General features: G+C 47.6%; 5 protein-coding genes across 5 annotated transcripts; all 5 read left to right on the top strand.

Moving 5' to 3' along the window:
* Positions 1-353: 353 nt before the first annotated feature.
* LY89DRAFT_729412 (uncharacterized protein) lies at positions 354-2,920 on the top strand (the record flags this gene model as incomplete). Its single annotated transcript, XM_018219380.1, has 10 exons — positions 354-503; positions 560-582; positions 632-809; positions 860-1,175; positions 1,235-1,388; positions 1,441-1,672; positions 1,729-1,998; positions 2,050-2,275; positions 2,333-2,502; positions 2,564-2,920. The coding sequence occupies 10 exons, from the start codon at positions 354-356 to the stop codon at positions 2,918-2,920; spliced, it is 2,076 nt and encodes a 691-aa protein (XP_018076276.1).
* Positions 2,921-3,246: 326 nt separating this feature from the next.
* LY89DRAFT_665073 (uncharacterized protein) lies at positions 3,247-4,270 on the top strand (the record flags this gene model as incomplete). The annotated part of the gene is made up of 3 exons (XM_018212818.1): positions 3,247-3,324; positions 3,422-3,611; positions 3,876-4,270. The coding sequence occupies 3 exons, from the start codon at positions 3,247-3,249 to the stop codon at positions 4,268-4,270; spliced, it is 663 nt and encodes a 220-aa protein (XP_018076275.1).
* Positions 4,271-4,807: 537 nt separating this feature from the next.
* Positions 4,808-5,341, top strand: LY89DRAFT_545451 (uncharacterized protein; the record flags this gene model as incomplete). Its single annotated transcript, XM_018208236.1, has 1 exon — positions 4,808-5,341. A coding segment is annotated over one exon (534 nt), but the record flags the coding sequence as incomplete, so codon positions are not given.
* Positions 5,342-8,574: 3,233 nt separating this feature from the next.
* LY89DRAFT_694371 (udp-galactose transporter-like protein) lies at positions 8,575-10,087 on the top strand (the record flags this gene model as incomplete). The annotated part of the gene is made up of 4 exons (XM_018216700.1): positions 8,575-8,634; positions 8,760-8,987; positions 9,037-9,753; positions 9,809-10,087. 4 exons carry the CDS (start codon positions 8,575-8,577, stop codon positions 10,085-10,087), a joined length of 1,284 nt encoding a protein of 427 aa, XP_018076273.1.
* A 3,825-nt stretch (positions 10,088-13,912) lies between these two features.
* On the top strand, positions 13,913-18,094 carry LY89DRAFT_608528 (P-loop containing nucleoside triphosphate hydrolase protein; the record flags this gene model as incomplete). Its single annotated transcript, XM_018210498.1, has 4 exons — positions 13,913-15,541; positions 15,597-16,988; positions 17,043-17,090; positions 17,141-18,094. The coding sequence occupies 4 exons, from the start codon at positions 13,916-13,918 to the stop codon at positions 17,939-17,941; spliced, it is 3,867 nt and encodes a 1,288-aa protein (XP_018076272.1). The 3' UTR covers positions 17,942-18,094.
* Between the last annotated feature and the right edge of the window lie 715 nt (positions 18,095-18,809).

The following is an 18,809-nucleotide window of genomic DNA, read 5'->3' as shown; positions in this document are numbered from 1 at the left end:
CCCTCATCTTGCTGTCATACTTCACAGCAAGTTTGACTCCAGAACTCTTGCACAGTCTTTCAGTATATTATCGCAGGGTAGGGCAGGTATGCCAGCTCGATTTAAATATTTGTGTTGGTCGCTCGTCGCTCCTTCCTCGACGAGCATCAACTCAAAAACGCGCTAAAATCCACTCGACTTGAATCTCTTTCCCCCATCTTCAAATTTCCTTCAACTTTTCTTCCAGTTTCCTTCCACCTTTGTGTTATATCTCATCGATTATCATCCTAATTGACGGTCGAGATCTTGACTCGTCCGGAAAATTTTCACATCTCCCACGTCAAACAGGTGAAGGTTGCCCTTCGACTTGCAACATGCCCGCCAAGGCAAGCAAGGCCAGCAAACGCAAGCGTGGCAAAAGTGCAATTCGAGCTCAACCTGTGGTCCCACAGCCACTGCATCCAAATACAAAGCTCGACTTAGCTCTCAGCACTCAAATAGTCCAAACAGCCGTGGCCGCTATCGTGAGTTTCCGCCCGGTGCCAATTGTTCGTCTCGATTGACATTCTGCCCCTGGTAGTTCTTCCAGATCATTCACATTAGGTTAGTCGCCAAGTCATGTTCTTGATGTTTGTATTAAGCTTGCTGGTAGGAAAGTGTTTAAAGACCACCCTTGGCAGCCACGAATTTATCACCCAGAGGATCCCAACAATTCATACGATGCCTACGTCAACCGTCAAGATTTCGCACCCCCTCCACACGAATACATGTATTGGCGTGTTCCAAAGCGCGGTGAGGGCGAACAGGTCGATAAATTAATGAATGTTCTTGTATGTTCTTCCTATCCTCGCCTTCTGACGGGACTGATCAACATTTTTAGGAATCCGTTGCAAAAGAGCCCATTGAGAAGAGATACTTGCAAAAGCTTCAGCTATGCTTTCATACAGCTGACGGACAAGAAGTATCCGAAAATAACCTCATCGAGTCATACTGTTTGACATTCGAATATGTGAACGGCAGGGCTTCCTCGCGGCTGAGTGAACGGGTCAGGAATGCAGTAACCCAAGAGTTCACGACTTTGGTTCTGTCTGAAGGTCGCCGAAAGCTCATTGATATGGCCGAAGAGTTATTCAAGCGTCTAGGTCACACTGATAGGTTTGGGAGATTGACGCAGTATCCGTTACCAGGCAAGTTCTGTTTCACTCTATGCATGAAGCTAGCTTTGTCCAATAACAATGCCTACTGACCAACAAAGCCGATTATCGTTTGAATATACTCGCCGAGTATAACGACTCTGCTCCTACAAGTTATCAACCGACCTATTTCAAGCCCGGTAATTTAGCCACAGAAGCTCTTTTGAGTCTCTGCAATAGTGATCCGGAGCTCTCGATGGACACAGGCCACCATAGGTATGTTCCTTGTTTTCGTGATATTCAGAACGTGCCCATTGACGTTATATAGAATCTCTGCAGGACTGCTTCTTCCAAGCTCTGGAAGTTCTCCAGCGCGTATGCCACAAAGACAAATACTCGCACACAGTAACACCTCGCCAGCCGAGTCGAGGGCGCCTTCACAACCCATCGGTAGACTAGAGTCGAGCCAACCTCCCCAGAAACGTGGACATTACCTTCGTCTTGGTTCCATCAATGGCGATGGAATCCAGAGGGAAATGTCACATCGGCTCCAAACCATGGTAATGTCAAGTCTTCCTCAGCAAATAAGTCGTATATTGATCCACTGGTATGGTAGGGTGATTCTAGAGCTCAACACCATTTCACTCAAGATACTCAACACCTTCAAAAAGACCAATCACTACCTCGTCAATCCCAGCAAGCTCAATCTGAGCCAGTCGTTGCCCCTCCATACACGCAAGACATCATGAACTATTTTAATAGTCGCTTGGCAGAGCACACAGGTGCTGCAGGTGATGATGATCTCGACGGACCTCAAAGTATCGGCTACAATGGTGACCGTATTGTCGAGTGTGAATGCGGCTGCCAAGAGAATGGTCCGTCAATGGTGAGGATACTATATGATGGGATTGCCGTGGTTCGTACTGATGGACTGCAGATATACTGCGTGGACTGCCGACGTTCCCAGCACTCGGAATGCTATGGATATCTAGATGGCGAAGGACCCTCGAACCATCTTTGTTACAGTTGTTTGGCGGAAATATACAAGGAAGAGAAACAACAGATCACCGCTGCTTCTGAACTTTGTGTAGGACGTCACATTTTGTGGTTCCTGCGTAATAAACGCGTTGCAGTCTCTTTCTCAGAGCTTGTTGATTACTTGGGTGAGGATGACCTGCTTTTGATTGGGGTTCTTCTACTTTTGCTAATAAACTGCGCAGGTCGTAGTCTCGAGTTCACTGAGGAGCTCATGGAAGTCCTGGAGCTTTCTGGTTTCGTTCAAAAGCTCAACAAGACCAAACAGCTTCGCAATCAAACTTTCCGATATATTGGCAATGACGACTCCTTGCGTGAGGAATACTTCCAGCCGCAGAGATATATCAACCATTTGGTAAGTGTTGGCATAACTTCTCAGAAACGGCTCTTTGCCACAGTGTGCTGAGTTTGCGCAGTTTGCAATTCCAGATGCACCCCGTCTAGGAAAGCTTGCAGACCCAAAGTCTTCAATTGCCCTTGACGATTTCAATACACCCAATGCCAAAGCTTCAGGTCCAGCACACGTGTTCGACGATGGCACGACGGAAGGAGAGCCGAGTCCTCGACTCTCGACATGCGGAACACCCTTACCAAGTGACAATGAGTTTCATCATCTGCAGAGCATTGCACGACGCGGTTTGCTCTTCAGTCCAAACGAAACTGGTAGGCGTGCCTCGAAGCGCTTCGCAGAATCCCATTCTCCAGTCGAAGCTGTCAAGCGCATGAGAACTTCTCGAGCCAGCCCCATTCTCGAGTCCACGGGATTGAATTGATTCAATAGGAATTGAGAACTTGGGGGCGCACAGATTCTAAAAGTATTCTAATTTTTGGCGGCGGATCTCGCAGGCAGCCGCCAATTGCTCTAACGAAGGTTAATTCATTGTGGCCGAATTTGACACGAATTGTTTGCTGCATGATGATTGAAATCTAGTGCTATGGGTCGCTATTTCTGTACTGTACAATAGCTCAAGATAATCCATCGATGACATTTGCTCAGGCTTTTTTCGATAGATATTTTGTTTGCTGAAGGTTTCAGCCACGAAGTCTTCGCGCGAGACAAGTCTTTCCCTCGTCCCATTTATTTCCTTTTTGGTCCATCATGAATGAGTGGATCTACACCAGACCGAGAAGTGTAGCCAACCCACCTCATATCCCCGACGTGGCGGCAGATTCGCAAGTATGTCGGAGACGAGACCACAATCTTGAACATCCGCAACCAGATATTTGATGCGACTTCGTCATGTGTGAGCTTGGTCGTCGAACGTGGCCAATAGCACACGCTCATTTCCACCGCTTTGGGAATCTCGGGTTTCCCTGCTAGCCAGGGACCAGCCATCGCAAGCAAAAAAGCAACGCACTACGGAGGAATATCTGAGGTTCTATTCCCAAGGAGGTCACCCGACTTGCTTCGATTCATGTCCGTTCAGCGCGGGCCCGGCAAGGTTGCGACGACAGCAAAGAGCGGTAAGAAAGGGACAAGTGTCGCAGATGGGAAGTTTTGAGATGGAAAGGACGTCTGAGAGTGCCGAGCAAACCGAACTACTGTACTGTAAGGTGAGGTGAGGTGAGGTGAGGTGAGGTGAGCCATGATGAGCTGCACTTCCGGCCCTAGACTCGATGGACGGTGGACGATGGAACATTGCCAGATTGCGCACTGTTCTCCACATGCATGCTGTAATATTGCAGCTGGAATTATTTATTGCGCTGTTTGTTACTTACTCGTTACAGTACTGCTGGGCGGCCATGGGCATTATCGCCAAATATTAGCCTGTGGCGTCGGCTCTGCGCATCGTCAATCAGAATCAGGGGGGCCCAGGGCCGTCCGGTCGATGGCTGCTCTGCCCTGGTGGACTCTGCGACAGGTCCGATCAAAACTCATCATTCCGCATTCAGGAGAGCTGGCCGGCTTAGGATGGGCTCCTTCTTCTCCTTCCTTGAACTGTCCCTCTGTCCCCGCTGGCTGGCACTTGCTGGCACTGCACTCTCCTGTCCCCAAAGGTGCCGCGGGATCTCCTCTCGTTCGCACCTCTCAGCGCGCTTCGTTCCGAATCGCAAACACTGGCGATGGTTACGTGCAGGCGAGACCCTGGAATCCTCGATCATCCCTGATCAACTTCCCCTAGGATCCCTGAGTCGCGCTGGCGACACTAACGAATTCGAGAGATGGCGGCCATGCGTGGGCTAACGAGGGTAAGAGCCACGAGCCACAAATCGTGGAATTGTCCAATGAAACTTTCTTTCTGGCACGGTCATCTCTCTTCAGGCCAGATGAAGTGTGCCCGAGCGTCCTGTCAGTACAATACTAGTACTACTACTTGTACCTCGTCCCTCGAAGGTCGTCGTGTTCACCACGCCGATTTATTTCATCACTATACAAGAGCGCTGGAATGAGATATCGACCACGGAGCGTGCTGTTGAAACCACGTCAATTGCCTGCCTGCCTCCCTCTGTTCGACCCCGCTGCGGAGACGCTTCGAAACGCTCCCCTCCTTTCTCGACTAGTCACCGGACGATGTCTCGGTGAAGCTTCTGAATCTCGTGGCCGGCTATCTCGTTGAGACAGGTCATAATCTCAAGCTCCAGACGCTTCGCAGAACGGTGGAGCGCTCAAGTCGCTGGTCGAAGCTTTTCGCTGCTGCGGCTTGAGACTGTCAGAAACGATGGGTCGAACGTCCAAGTTCTCCTTTCCTATACCAGGGCGGAAGCATGCAACGAAAGAAGGGCCAGGCGTGAAGTCCTCGAGCGCTGCGGGAAATAACCTCTCAAAGGCGCAACGAATTCTAGGGACGGACAACGATCTGAATATTGACTCCCCCACGCGAGAAGACCATCCTTGGAAATATCCTGGCTCTCGATCGAGTGGGATGAGCATATCGATTTCAGAGTCTACGCAGTCAACGAATGAGAGTGGAAGTATTCATGAATACCAAAGCGAACAGTGGGATCGAGAGTCAGGTGTTTTGCCTAGAAGCTCGCGATTACACGGAAAAGCTTCGTCTACATTGTTGGGACAGCGACTTGGAGAGGATGGAACGACTACGACCTCAAGCGTTAGTGGGCGTCTCAGAAACGAGGATTCGTCCTCAACGCTAAAATCGTACTACGACCGACAAAAATCACCACTGTCCATATCACAGCAGACCTCGGCATCGTCGGCTCGGGATTTAGCATTAAGGAAGGGCTTTCCACCAGTGATCCAGAGGAGCCCGTTATTGCAGGTCGAATCATCTCTCGATCCTTTTGATGCGCAATTCTCGGCGAACGGCAGATATGTCCAAGAGAATGAACCGGACGGGTCTCTCGAAAAATCTTCAAGGAAAAAGCCGGCACGACTGGATCTTTCAATGTTATTTCCACGTTCGAAACGGCCTGGTTCAATGACTCCTTCGCCATCATCTATCACGACTAATGCTTCCCGAGACACCAGCCTAAACGCAGAAGCTGGACGTCGAAAATTGAAGAAGTCAAATTCCAAGGAGTCAATGCAATCACAGAAGCATAGCATTCGTTCCACTAAGTCTCACGATACTCAACAACGCCAAACTAATGGTACACTGGTTTCACTCTATGATCATTATGAACACATGCCAGTTCGTTCTCCTCATATGGACCGTATTCCAGAAGCAGGGGTTCTTGATAGTGGCCCACGGGGTCAGTCCAGAATGAACGGGTCATCGAATCAGAAGCCGAATAAGGATTCTTATTCGAATACACCAGAGCACCAGCCTTTTTCTTGGAAAAATGTGAGAGCGAGCATGATATCACCACCCTGGGAGTCCTCAAGTGCGGCTAGCATTTCCAGTAGGAACACGAGAACTTCGAGACACACCAATGGCAGTGTACTTTCTAATTCTGATTTACAAGAAAAGAGCATTTTGTCACTTTCTTCCGATTCGGAGGGCGATGACTCGGACCGAGAAGCGGTTCATTCTCCTAATGTCTTACAACAGAATAATTACAAGACATCAGAGGCGTTGAATAATGGCTCCGCGCATTCTGACAAAGATCAACGACGCCAACAGGGACAGAAATCAGGTGGTTTGACGGCAAGGAGTCAGAGCAAGAAAGTCCCTAGTAACAACAAAGAGACCCATTTCTTAGAGGTGCCGACGAGATCATCGAATTCTCGAATGTCAGGTGCATGGACGCAACCTGAAAAGGAGAGCGCTAATCTACCGGCGCCAGCAAGGGAGCAACGGCGGTCGAATCATAAAGACAAGAAAGTATCGAGGGCACCCTCTTCAATCAAGTCAGAGAGGTCACTACAGCAGCCGACGCCGCCTTTATCACCGACATCTGTTGAATTCAGGCAGACTTCAGAGAGAAGCAGCCGATTCATGGCGGTGACAAAACAAGAAGAGGCTCTTCTAGAGGCTTTGAGACAGAAGCGAGCACGTATGCGAGAGAAGATCATCGAGGAGCATGAGACGGCCAAATCACCATCCCCGCCGCGCATCCCTCAAAGGTCAGCTTCGAGAGCACAAGCTGGTTCAAGAAATTCAGCTACTTCATCTGTCAACACAGTTCGGGGTGTCCCTCGTAGCACACCAAAGTCCACGTCAAAAGTCCTCCTGTATCTCGACACGCCAGCATCAGAAACACAATTTATTGATGCTGCAGAACCTTCACCAGATCTCAGTGACATGGGTGACTTTTTGAGCTACGGTTCAGATGACGACTCAACACCGCGGACAAGCTGGGCACCCCCAAAAAAGAGTGAGCCAAGGCCAGACTCTCTTGTTTCGCCACAACCCAGATTCAATCGCTCTTCTCCAAGAACTCCTCCATCAGCAGCAAGGTTGTCTGCTGTAGGCGTTGGGGGATACAGGGAGGACCGCCAACCTTCACAAGCCCTAGTGTCCAAGAAGCGGAATACAGGAGTTAAATTCTTAGATCATGAGTCCCGGTTAGTCAACGCACAAGACTTCCTTCTAGATGAGAACGAAAGCGAAGTTCTGTGGCGTCTGTAATATAATATATAGTGGAGGATCTTCTTTGTCATTTCTTTTGCCTGGTCATACAGCGTTGCGGCACTTTATACCCATACATTGGATTTCGAGGTTTTCCGGTTGGAATGGGTTGGGTTGCATATATGGATATTTGGAAAGGTCGGAGGGAATGTGTCATGAAGAAGCGGGATTGTATACATTAATATTTACAGCATCTTATACCCCACACTTTAAACAATGAACTATTCTGTTTGATATACTTCTCAAGACCTACGTGGCCGGTATCACGTGGCTCATACTAACCTTGTCCTGAAACAAGTCTTGAGCTTTATTTAGGTGTTTCGGCATGCTCTCAAACAGATAGCTTCTGTGCAGCTTCTCCGCAGTCTTCTATTATGCTTATGCTGCGGCAATGAAGGGAAAGGGTTGCCGTGAATGTGATTCAAACGGTTCTGGGGAAGCCAAGCTTTCAGACCGCTGCAGGTGACTTGACTCTCCCGGAGATGTCTCGTGAGCATCTCTGACAATCAAGTAACCAATTGTATGGTGCAAGACTGATCGCACTTCTTTAATAACCTTGTCATGAGTCTTGATGCTGCTCAAGGGTATTGGACCACGTAAAAAAGAAAGCTGCTACTGCACATGTGGAGCGGTCTCTATGCATACATGTGACCATCAAACCTTGGGCAGGAATGATATCACGAGCGATGTTTCGAATCGCCAGATCAGACCGAAACGTCCGCTATTCTGAGGGAAAGAGTTTTTCCTCCTCTATTCTTGAAAACTTTGCTCAAGTTCAGCTGTTGCGAAGAGCTCTCGACCCCAAAACAAATTCTTTCTATTTTCCCACGGCCGGCGGGTTTCTACTCGAGCTCCTTTCATCAAATGCACGTCAAGGATCGCTACAGATCTCGCCAAGTGTTCCAGCCACAGGAGTCGACATATTGATTGGCTTCGGTTTTAGACGATCGGGACCCCAGTAGTCTACTTGTGCGCGAATCTTTCTTTAGTGCTAGGCCAGGATTAGGTGCACGTCGTCGACGAATTTACCTCCCTCCTTTATTTCTGCTACACCGTCAGCCGGCGCAAAAGGCATTGCTTGGTCGTATTTGCACCATCGTCGCTTTCCTGAAGAGCATAGAGCGATTCTCTACATCTGCCGCAAACAATCGTCGAAGACAGCTGTTGGAATAGTGCCTAGAGGGCAAAGGGTAGCTATGGACGCGCCGGGCAAGACGCCCAGCGTGATGGGCGTCCCTATGAAGCATGTTTCTCTCATCACTGTAAGAGCCAATATGCGGAAACTTCAACAGGATACGCAGATGCTAATCTTCTCCAGCTTACTTTTCAAAATTCCGCGCTCATACTGGTGAGTACCGATATTGACATCATATGTCTTACACAGCTTGGCAGAGAAGGCAACCCGACGTTGAATGTTGAAGCTGATGCGGGATTAGATTATGCACTATTCACGAATAATGCCTCTTGTTGGTGGACATCGATACTTCACTTCGACTGCTGTTTTTCTCAATGAAGTTGTACGTCTCACCTTCTGCTCTTTATAATCTGCGGCCACCAGCTTGCTCGAGAAGTCCAAGACCGTGCAGCTTTCTCTTGCGGAACAAAAGAAAGAAATATGCTAATTATGAGGTTCTGTATCTAGATAAAACTTGCCGTTTCTCTCACGATTGCACTGTACGATATAAGCTCCACATTACCCCAGCAAACCCCAGCGACAGTCCTTTTCGAACAATTGTATAATTCAGTCTTTTCCGGGGATGGATGGAAGCTAGCCATTCCTGCTACATTGTACACGCTCCAGAACTCCCTGCAATATGTTGCAGTCAGCAACTTGGATGCGGTCCATTTTCAGATCCTGTACCAATTGAAGGTAGGGATCACCATATGGCAGACATTAGAGCTTAACTAACGAGAGATAGATTCTCACAACAGCTGTGTTCAGCGTGACCATGCTTGGACGAACGCTTTCTCCTAAGAAATGGGTGGCTCTTGTTCTGCTTACGATTGGAGTTGCTATTGTACAATTACCCTCCGGAGAGCATTCAGCATATGCGCCGATCAAAGACTCACAATCTCGATTCTACTTTCCTCGGTCATTTCACGAGTTAGGGAATATTGGTGGTGGGGTCCAGGAAGTGGCTAGAGAGTTGACGAAGCGTGGACTAGAGGGGCTCAGTCAAGGACTCTCGAAACGCTCTGCGACTTACGAGGGAATACAGGAGGATATGGGGCTTGTCAAACCTATCATGAACTATTCGATGGGACTGACTGCTGTCTTGGTAGCAGCTGTTATCAGTGGCCTGACAGGAGTATATTTTGAGAAAGTGCTGAAAGAATCGACACAGCACGTCACAGTGTGGACCCGGAATGTCCAACTGTCGTTCTATTCTCTGTTTCCCGCCTTGATAATTGGCGTCATCTTCAAGGACGGAGAGGAGATTGCAAAGAATGGGTTCTTTGATGGATACAACGCTGTCGTTTGGACGGCTATTGTGTTCCAAGCTGTTGGTGGCGTATTAGTGGCGATGTGCATAAATTACGCCGACAATATTGCGAAGAACTTTGCGACTTCGATCAGTATCATCATCAGCTTTCTGTTCAGCGTCTGGTTCTTTGATTTCCAGGTATCTTGGAACGTAAGTTGCCCCACCTGGCAATTATTAGCGAATGCTTTTTACTGACATTTCATAGTTTATCTTTGGTACGGGAATTGTCATCTTCAGCACATATTTATACAGCGGACAAGACAAGAGACGAAACCGACCTCCACCAATCAACATTGCCAGCTACGAGAAAACAACCATAGACAACGGCTACACACCAAGATTCGAGGAAGACAAATCGTCACTGACGCTAGACCCACTGGAGAACCTAAAGACAGCAGGTCTATCCACATCAAGACCCAGCTCACCTCTACGGCACCACTCTCGCGTAGGCTCCTCAAGAGGGAAGATAAAACGAGACGATTGAACATACGACGGCGGCATTGGGACAGCAACTGTGTAATATTACATAACATACGGCGGAGCCAAAGAAAGGAAAATGGATGTGCTCAAGCACGGTGTTTGCAAAATCAGGTTGGGAAAAGAAAGGATATCTATCTTAGCAAGCATGGCATGATGGATGCATGGAGCGGCCTCCATGTTCGAGTGCAGCGCGCATGATTTTAGGCGTTACGAGGATTTTCATGATCTGGGTGGGGTAGCGAAAGCAAGCAAGCAGAACTTGGGATAGCATTGCCTGCTAGGGACGGGATGGGGTATAGGCAGGCGTCTCGAGCTGATGTGCGCGGTGTAAAAGAACGTAGGTAGTATGATGAAGATTTGTATGGACCCATTTTCTTTGTTGTTTTTTGTGCCTTTGCTTGCTTGTGATGTTGAGTGCTGAATGTCGAGATTGAGCTGAAGTAAAAGCTGTCTCGGTTGCAGAATAATCCGTCTCAAGTCGGATGAGAGGGTCGCGGTTTCTGTGTTGAGGTAAAGGGCTTCTAAGTTTAAGTTCGCGTGGCTGTCTGATAGCTCGTCGAGCTTGACTTCAAATGAAAAGATGTTCAGAGGGATGTCGACACGCTGAAGAAGTTGCAGATATTGCTTTTAGAACGTTTTTCGTTCCGTCGATTGAATTCCTTGGTATCATTTGCATCGTTTTTGACTCTTTGGTATTCATTAAGTTCGTTTATGCCGTCTCATTTACAGAGCTTCGAAATCCATCCTACTACTGTCCTGCAACTCCTTAATCTTAACTCTTCAACATCCCATCGTCGCAGCGACCATCTCGCTTGCCCCTATTTAAAGCGAGAACCTCGGACAAGGTCTCGGTTACACGTCCTTTCTCGACAATGTTTGTATCGTTATGATTCTTTAGCACACACTAGGACGGCCCATCGCCGCAGCGACCATGCTCTCGCTTGCTCCTATTCAAGCGAGAGTTCGGCTACGTGCCTGCTTTCCCTGAGCCTAGTGGTTGATGATGGCTAGCGGGTCATGGCAAGTTCTACTATCTTAGTTGAAAGGCTTCTGGGTTCATGTTGTCTTTAATTTGGTTCTTCGTTCAAAGAGTCGTTCACAGCAGAAGAGAAGACGTGGACAATTCGTCTTATATTGCATTTCTTAACAACAATTTATGGTTATTTGAGTACCGTTTGGTCATTGGTTTCTGCTTTCTAGGCTGCTTTTGAATTTATAATATTATGCGGTACTCTTCGAGCTTGACTCTTTCTGCGCCAAGTGCCGTTCAAAAGAGCCGTCTCCGATTCGTTGAAGAAGCACGCCCGAGCTCTCAAATTGCTTCCGTCTCTCCCACTGGTTCGGGGCGTCATTGATTCCTCAGGCGATGCTTGTGTCCCAGCTGTCTTTTAAGACGGCTTCTCCGATTTATCTATTGTATCTCAGAACCATGCTCATCTTTCATAGTGCCTTAGCATGTATCGTATCATTTATTTCTGCTAGAATTAATTAATTCCTCCTCTGCAAAGTTGCACTTCCTAGATTTACTTCTCTGCTGAGTGTGGACTTGGCAGACTACTACCCATATCTTTCACAGTACATCCCGGGGCTTTGAAGCATTGTCATTTCCTCTATTCACACTAGAAGTCCTTGACTCCACAAGTGGGTTATCACAGATTTTGTGAAGCGTGTTACTTCCTCCTTTTTCACTCTGGAATGCTCATCTCTGCAATACATATCTCTCCGGCAAAGGCAGTGCCAGGATCACCATATTCCTATCTAGGAGAGGGAAGTCTTAGGTGAAATATGAACAGATTTTGTTTGAACATGATCCTTATATGTTCTGCACCCTTTTCACTCCTGCAATCCGCAATATGATCGTGCTCTACTGAAATGCTCTCTACCAACATTACCAAAAGTTGACCTCTAAGTTGTGGATCATCGACCTTGTTAAACATCTCTTGGCCTTACAAATTATGATACCAGCCGAGAATCTCTAGGAGAAATTCACGGCTCAAACAAAACCCAAGCATCCGGTGAGCGGTCATTATTCTCCTACTCTTTAGCATCTTTTCTACTGCTGCTCGTTGGTATTTTTGCTTCCTATAGATAGCATCCCTTGTTCATATCTTCATTACCATCTCCTACTCCTCTACTTACCAATATGTTCTTATCCTATGGATATCTGCTCTTCCTCTCCTAGGTGGTTGGCATTTTTTCCCCTATCAATAACATCTCTTCTTGTCTTACTAATTAGCACACCCCCTACTCTTGAACGTTTCCTCTTTTCCCGCTCATCAGTACCTTTATCCCCTATCGATAACGGCTCTTCGTCTGCTCATGATCTTCTCTTCTTGTCCTTCCAGTTGACATCTTTTTTCTTACCGATGACATATCTTCTTCTCCTGTTCGTTAGTATCTTTTCTTCTTATCGATAGTGTCTCTTGTTCTCCTACTATCTAGCGTGCCTTCTTCTCCTGGATACCTCGCTTCGCGGAATAACTTCAACGCCGATAACCCGGCTCTTTTCGTCCACACAAGTTTGTCTAGATACAGAACACGACGCGTCAAGAATTTCGGTTTTAAACCTCACGCTACCACTGCACGGAAGCTCTTTACGGGCGTGCAATAGGTAGACTAGTTGCCCGTTACCTTTGTCTCTACCTACCTCACCTCCCTACCCTGTCGTTTCACTTCCTCAAGGTGTCTGTTGACGCCTCTTAACCCCGCTTTCGTTGAAGGCACAATGGACCGCCAATTCAAAGACAGGCACCTTCAGCGCCTTGTTGACGATGCCAGTGGTAGCAATGACCAAGCTGTCTCTTCTGGACCAATCCCGAACCTGCACAATACTGTGGTAGATTGTGGACCTGGCTTTGGCTTGCCGCCGATCTACCAGCGGGCTTCGATGTACAACGGCTTTGGTATGTCATCTCCCAACAGGATATTTACGCGTCTGATTATGGTGTGACTTTCAGACCCTCCTTCCAACGAGGCTGCCTCGCAGTATCAGTCACCATTCAGTACTGGTGCTGCTCCAGGCCCAAGCAGGCTATCCTTGGCACCTCGAAATACCTACACACAAGTCAGTTCCCCAGTCAAGAATCTCAGCGACGCCGACAATCACTTTAAATTTACACAAAATCTACGCCAAGGCATGCCATTGAATCAATCACAGCCAAGAACACAATTCCCCCCACCAGCAGATTTGATAGACAATTCGGCACCCTATATGCTCACACAAGGAGCTCCGAAGCTACAGAGAGCTGGACCATCCAATGGCTTCCAAGGATTCCAAGCGAATAAGGTCGGCCAGTTGCAACCACAAAAGCAACAAATCACACCTCCATTTAGACTAAGTAAGTTAATCAACGAACAACCCTCTCTTTACTTCAGCACTGGCTTCTGGTCGATATGATATAGCTACTTTCTACTTGCTTTGTTCTCCTGTTGGATGATACTAACAGACACAGTTGACTTTACATATAGTCCAGAACAAGATCCAGAACAAGAAGAGTTTAACAGCTCGTCGCCGATGGTCGGATCTGCTTCAAGTCCGACAACTAGAGCCAGTCTACGTCGGGCTTCGCAAGCTTCATCAATATATCCCATGGATAGAGGTCAAGACACCACACCCTCATTGCCTGAACAGACACCGCCACAAATCATTCAACCAGACTGGTATATACGTCGACCACCTCCTTTTGGCAATGCACCACCTTCACATCCTGTGACTAAGCTGGAACAATTCTCAGGTCGTGCCACATATACTATTCCGGAACCGTCACCGCAAGTGAAGGTTGGTTTCAACGCAAATGCACCTCGAACACTTGCTCTTGGCCATGCTCCGCCGATGGTAAATGGAATTCCTTCTGTCAGTCCTCACCAGCTGCCTGATAGATTCCGGCATGTCTTCCCGTACGACCTTTTCAATGCTGTCCAATCCAAGTGCTTCGGTCCAATCTACAACTCCAATGATAACGTCGTGGTCTCTTCTCCTACGGGCAGTGGCAAGACTGTCTTGCTCGAGTTAGCCATTTGCAGATTGGTCGAAAACCATCAGTCAGGCCAGTTCAAAATTGTCTACCAGGCTCCAACCAAGTCACTCTGTTCTGAACGCTTGCATGATTGGGAAAAGAAATTCAGCCACCTCAATCTGGCTTGTGCCGAGTTGACTGGAGACACGCATCAGGCTGAGATGACTCGCGTCCGTAATGCCTCGATCATCGTTACAACTCCCGAGAAATGGGATAGTATTACTCGGAAATGGACTGATCATGCTAAGTTGGTGCAAATGGTCAAACTGTTTCTCATCGATGAAGTTCACATTCTGAAGGATACTCGAGGTGCAACCTTGGAGGCAGTGGTTTCTCGCATGAAGAGCATGGGAACCGATGTCCGTGTCATTGCCATTAGTGCCACTGTCCCAAACTCTCCTGACATCGCAAGGTGGCTCGGCAAGGATCCTATAAATCAACATCTGCCAGCTCATCGCGAGGCCTTTGGTGAAGAATACAGGCCAGTCAAGCTCGTAAAGTGGGTTCGTGGCTTTGATGGTTCCCTGAACGAATTTCAATTCGACAAGACTTTAGATGGCAAGCTCCCTGCCGTGGTTCAGCAATATAGTGAGAAGAAGCCTATCATGGTGTTCTGCTTCACCAGAAAGTCTTGCGAGTCTACTGCACGCATATTAGCTGAGCACTGGACACGACAGCATGCTGCGGATCGAGCATGGCCTGCACCTCCTAAGAAAACTGCTGTAAGAAATGGAGAACACCAGCAATTAGTCAATTGTGGTGTGGCTTTTCACCATGCTGGTATCGATTCGCAAGATCGTCACGCCATCGAGACAGCGTACCTCAATGGCAACATCAGTGTTATCTGCTGCACATCGACTTTGGCTGTAGGTGTCAATCTTCCATGCCACCTGGTGATTCTGAAAGGCACTTCTGGCTATCAAGAGGGTGGTAAGCTCTGCGATTACTCCGACTTGGATGTCATGCAAATGCTAGGTAGAGCTGGACGACCACAATTCGACAGTAAAGCTGTAGCTGTCATCATGACACATTCAAACAAAGCCAAACAATACGAGAAAATGCTCTCAGGACAGCAAATCCTTGAGAGTACCTTGCATCTCAACCTGATCGAGCATCTGAATTCTGAAATCAGCTTGGGCACTATCAAGGACTTGTCTCAGGCAAAGAAATGGATTCAGGGTACCTTTCTAGCAGTCCGAATGAGACAAAATCCTGATCATTATAAGATGAAGGACGTTGCAGACGGTTGGAACATTGAAAAGCGGCTTGAACTTGTTTGTGAAAGGGATATCAAGCTTCTACAAGAGCACGGTTTGGTTGGTATTGGCGAGCGCTTCTTCAGTTGCACTGAATACGGACAAGCTATGTCTAGGTACATGGTGCAATTTGAAACAATGAAAGAAATATTGAATATCCCGAGGCTAGCGAAGATGGAGCAAATTGTAAGTTCAAGCTCAGGTCTTCGTACTCCGTTCGCCTTGGCTAACAGTGGCATAGCTTCAAACGATCTCCCAGGCTGCTGAATTCCAAGATCTACGAATAAAGATCAAGGAGCGAAAGGTACTTCGGGAGTGGTTTAACAAGAGTCCCTTCATCAAGTTTCCTGTCCAAGGGACTTTCAGTCTCACATCACAGAAGGTAGCTTTGATGCTACAAATTCAGCTTGGAGGCGTGGAATTACCCCAGGATAATACGGAATTCAACATGATCAGGAGACAATTCAACATCGAGACAACCATTATTTTCGAGAGAGTACAACGACTTATTCGATGTGTGATTGACTGCAAAGCCTCGGACTCCGATTCTGTTGCTGTTCGCCATGCCTTGGATCTGGCTAGAAGCTTCTCCGCGCAGTTTTGGGAAAACTCAAACCTTCAGCTTCGACAGATTCCACAGATAGGCCCAGTAGGACATAGGAAGCTCGTGGACAGCAACATCGATACTGTACAAAAGCTTGCTGAGGCTGAAACTGGGCGTATTGAGGCAATCTTATCAAAGGCTCCAACATTTGGCCAGAAAATGAAGGAACTCTTAGCTGGCTTCCCTCGTTTGATCTTGACAGCTGACATCACCGGACAAACTACCGTCAGGAGAGGACAAAGCCCCAAGGTTAATGTCAGAGCCGAATTAGGATACTCAAATGAGAAAATCCCGGTATGGTCTAACAGAAAGCCATCGGTTACCTTCATGGCTGAAACCACGGATGGTACGCTTGTCCATTTCTGGCGTGGCAACATCACACAGATGGCGAAACGGCTTGAGCTGAAGTTCACGGTTGAACTGTCAGGACACGCGGAACAGATCAAGTGCTGGATTGCCTGTGACGAGATAGTTGGAACTGTGAAGACATGTGTTCTTGAACCCAACATCCCCGCTTCTGCATTCCCTCCACCTGCCCCAAAGCCTACACCTAAGGCCGCAGTCTCCCCCAAAGTAGTGGCCCAAGTTGTTCCAAAGGCAATTCCTCGTGGCAAGTCTGATGAGTTCGGGACCGATGAACTTTCAGATGACGAGATGTTGGCTGCCGCAGATGAAGTCGAATATAAGAAATACTTACTTTCTAAGATCGATTCTAAGGTCGGCATCGTAAATAGAGACTATCCTCCATACCAGTCTCTCCAGGATTACAAGCAAGATACGGAACACTTTGACGATATTGACGATCTCGATGGCAAGACCAAAGCTGTCAAAGACAAGAAGAATACGCAGCGTGTGGATGAAGAGGAAGACTCAAAAGACGACGATATCATCCAGTCGGTGCAAATGGCCAACGGAAGATGGACTTGCCAACACGTCTGCCGTGACGGTCGCGTCTTGAAGACGGGCGAGCCATGCAAGCATCGATGCTGCAAGGAAGGCTTGGAGAAGCCTCGACCTCAAGCAAGAAAGGTCAGTACTTGCTAAACTTCTCTCACACAGATCGCTGACTTTAAGCAAACGAAGGATCCATCAGTTCAAGGTGCAAAGCCGGCAGCTGCTAAGAAGATAAAGGTTAGTTCAGACAGAGACCCCTTTTCTCGAAACAGGCTGACAATTTGAAGAGCTCCCAAGGATCCTCTGCACCCAAGCTCAAGGAATCATCTTTTGACGTAAATGACATCTCAGATGCGGAGCTTGTTGATTTGACTGAAGTGCGTGCTCCTGCCACGGCTACGTATGGTAAGACGGCTCCGCGGGACCACCAAAACTTTCATGATCATTATACAAAGGGACAATTGGACGTGCCGACCCTGCCAAAGACCAAGCCACAGCTTTCTTCCTCGAGCGGCGAAAAGCCAGGACTCTCCTTCTTTCAACAGCAGGATGATCTTAGGGGCCTCTTTGACTCTTTGGAGCCTGAGAAGCCGAATGGATTTGAACCGATCAGAAGTCTGCATGACGATATGGCAAGATTCGATGAGGCTTACTTCGAACAAACCCCGGAAGATGATTATGAAGTCTCGCCCTCCTCGCTCCACGACGATACTATGCATGGCTTTGAAGCAGGCATGAGTCTTTTTATATCACCTCAGGTCCCTCTTCATGCTCCACAAGATTCTGTACCCGATGTGAGCTTTTCGAATGACCTTTTCGACTTTAATACTTATGAGGGTATGATGGACATCGATCATGAGCACTCAGATAAGGCGAGCACAGATCAATTGAAGGGAGGACAGTCGTCGTCACCGGCAGTTCGGAACCCACCGCAGAGACAATTATCTACGGAGGATGCTAAGCCCGCTGCGAAGCGTCTACGACTGTCTAACGCTGAATTGGTTGAAGAACTATCTCAGCCAGAATGGACCAACGAAGTTGATCAAGGGCTGATTGACTCTCTCAAGAATTTCGTTGACTTCGAATAATTGACAAGGGGAAGAACGTTTGCATTTGCATGGCATAGTTGGACTGGGATTGCGATGGAGTTGATGGCAGGCGTTTGTTGCTATTGTGTACACTGATACCCATTTGCGTTGCTTAGCATAGAGAGCTTAAATTTAGCTATGAATCCTTTGCACCTGATACTTTGTGTTTAAGGACTCATGATATCCAAATGTTCTAACAGCGATTCGGATAATCAGCACAACCTATCTGATGCTTCGTTTTTGAGGATTTACAATACTTGACAATTCCAGTAGCGATTCAGACAATCAGCACATTATTATCGTAAAAAAGGGTTTTGACGTGATTAAGAGATATTTGGTGTCGCGTGAACGACCGCCGAGTTGTCAGCAAGGAAAGCTCCGCACCAGTGTCCGGACAATTGCCACAGTTTGGTGTCAAGAATACTGTACGAAATGGTTGAGGACTAAAAGTCTTGTTATTTTCGTGAAGTTCTTACTCCTAAGTCTTCTTGTCCTTACAGGCCTAGAATCCTCGTGTTGAAGGCAACACTCGACTCGGCTGTTTTAGGGGGTGGGGAAAAAGTTGCTGCTAGTGGCACACCCGTTAATATACGTACTGTTTTGGCATGGCCTTTCTAACATTTTGAAACTAAAGAGCTGACAGACAGCATCCTAGAGACTCAGAAGATCTCGACGATTCAAATTTCTTAGCAGAGAAATACCAATGTAGTGTTCAGAATACTTTGCACGTGCAGTATTTCGAGGGCGCCAATATCAAAAACGGATTTCCCCACCCTCAGAGGGGCTGTGGACTGTGCCGCATTCCACAGCCATACCCTAACGCATCCTTCTCCAAAGCCCAACACTCTAGGTAGCAAGATTTCCGATG

Source organism: Mollisia scopiformis, assembly GCF_001500285.1.
Source record: "Mollisia scopiformis unplaced genomic scaffold LY89scaffold_4, whole genome shotgun sequence".
NCBI classification, from domain to species: Eukaryota; Fungi; Ascomycota; class Leotiomycetes; order Helotiales; family Mollisiaceae; genus Mollisia; species Mollisia scopiformis.
This window is presented reverse-complemented; position numbering and strand designations above follow the sequence as displayed.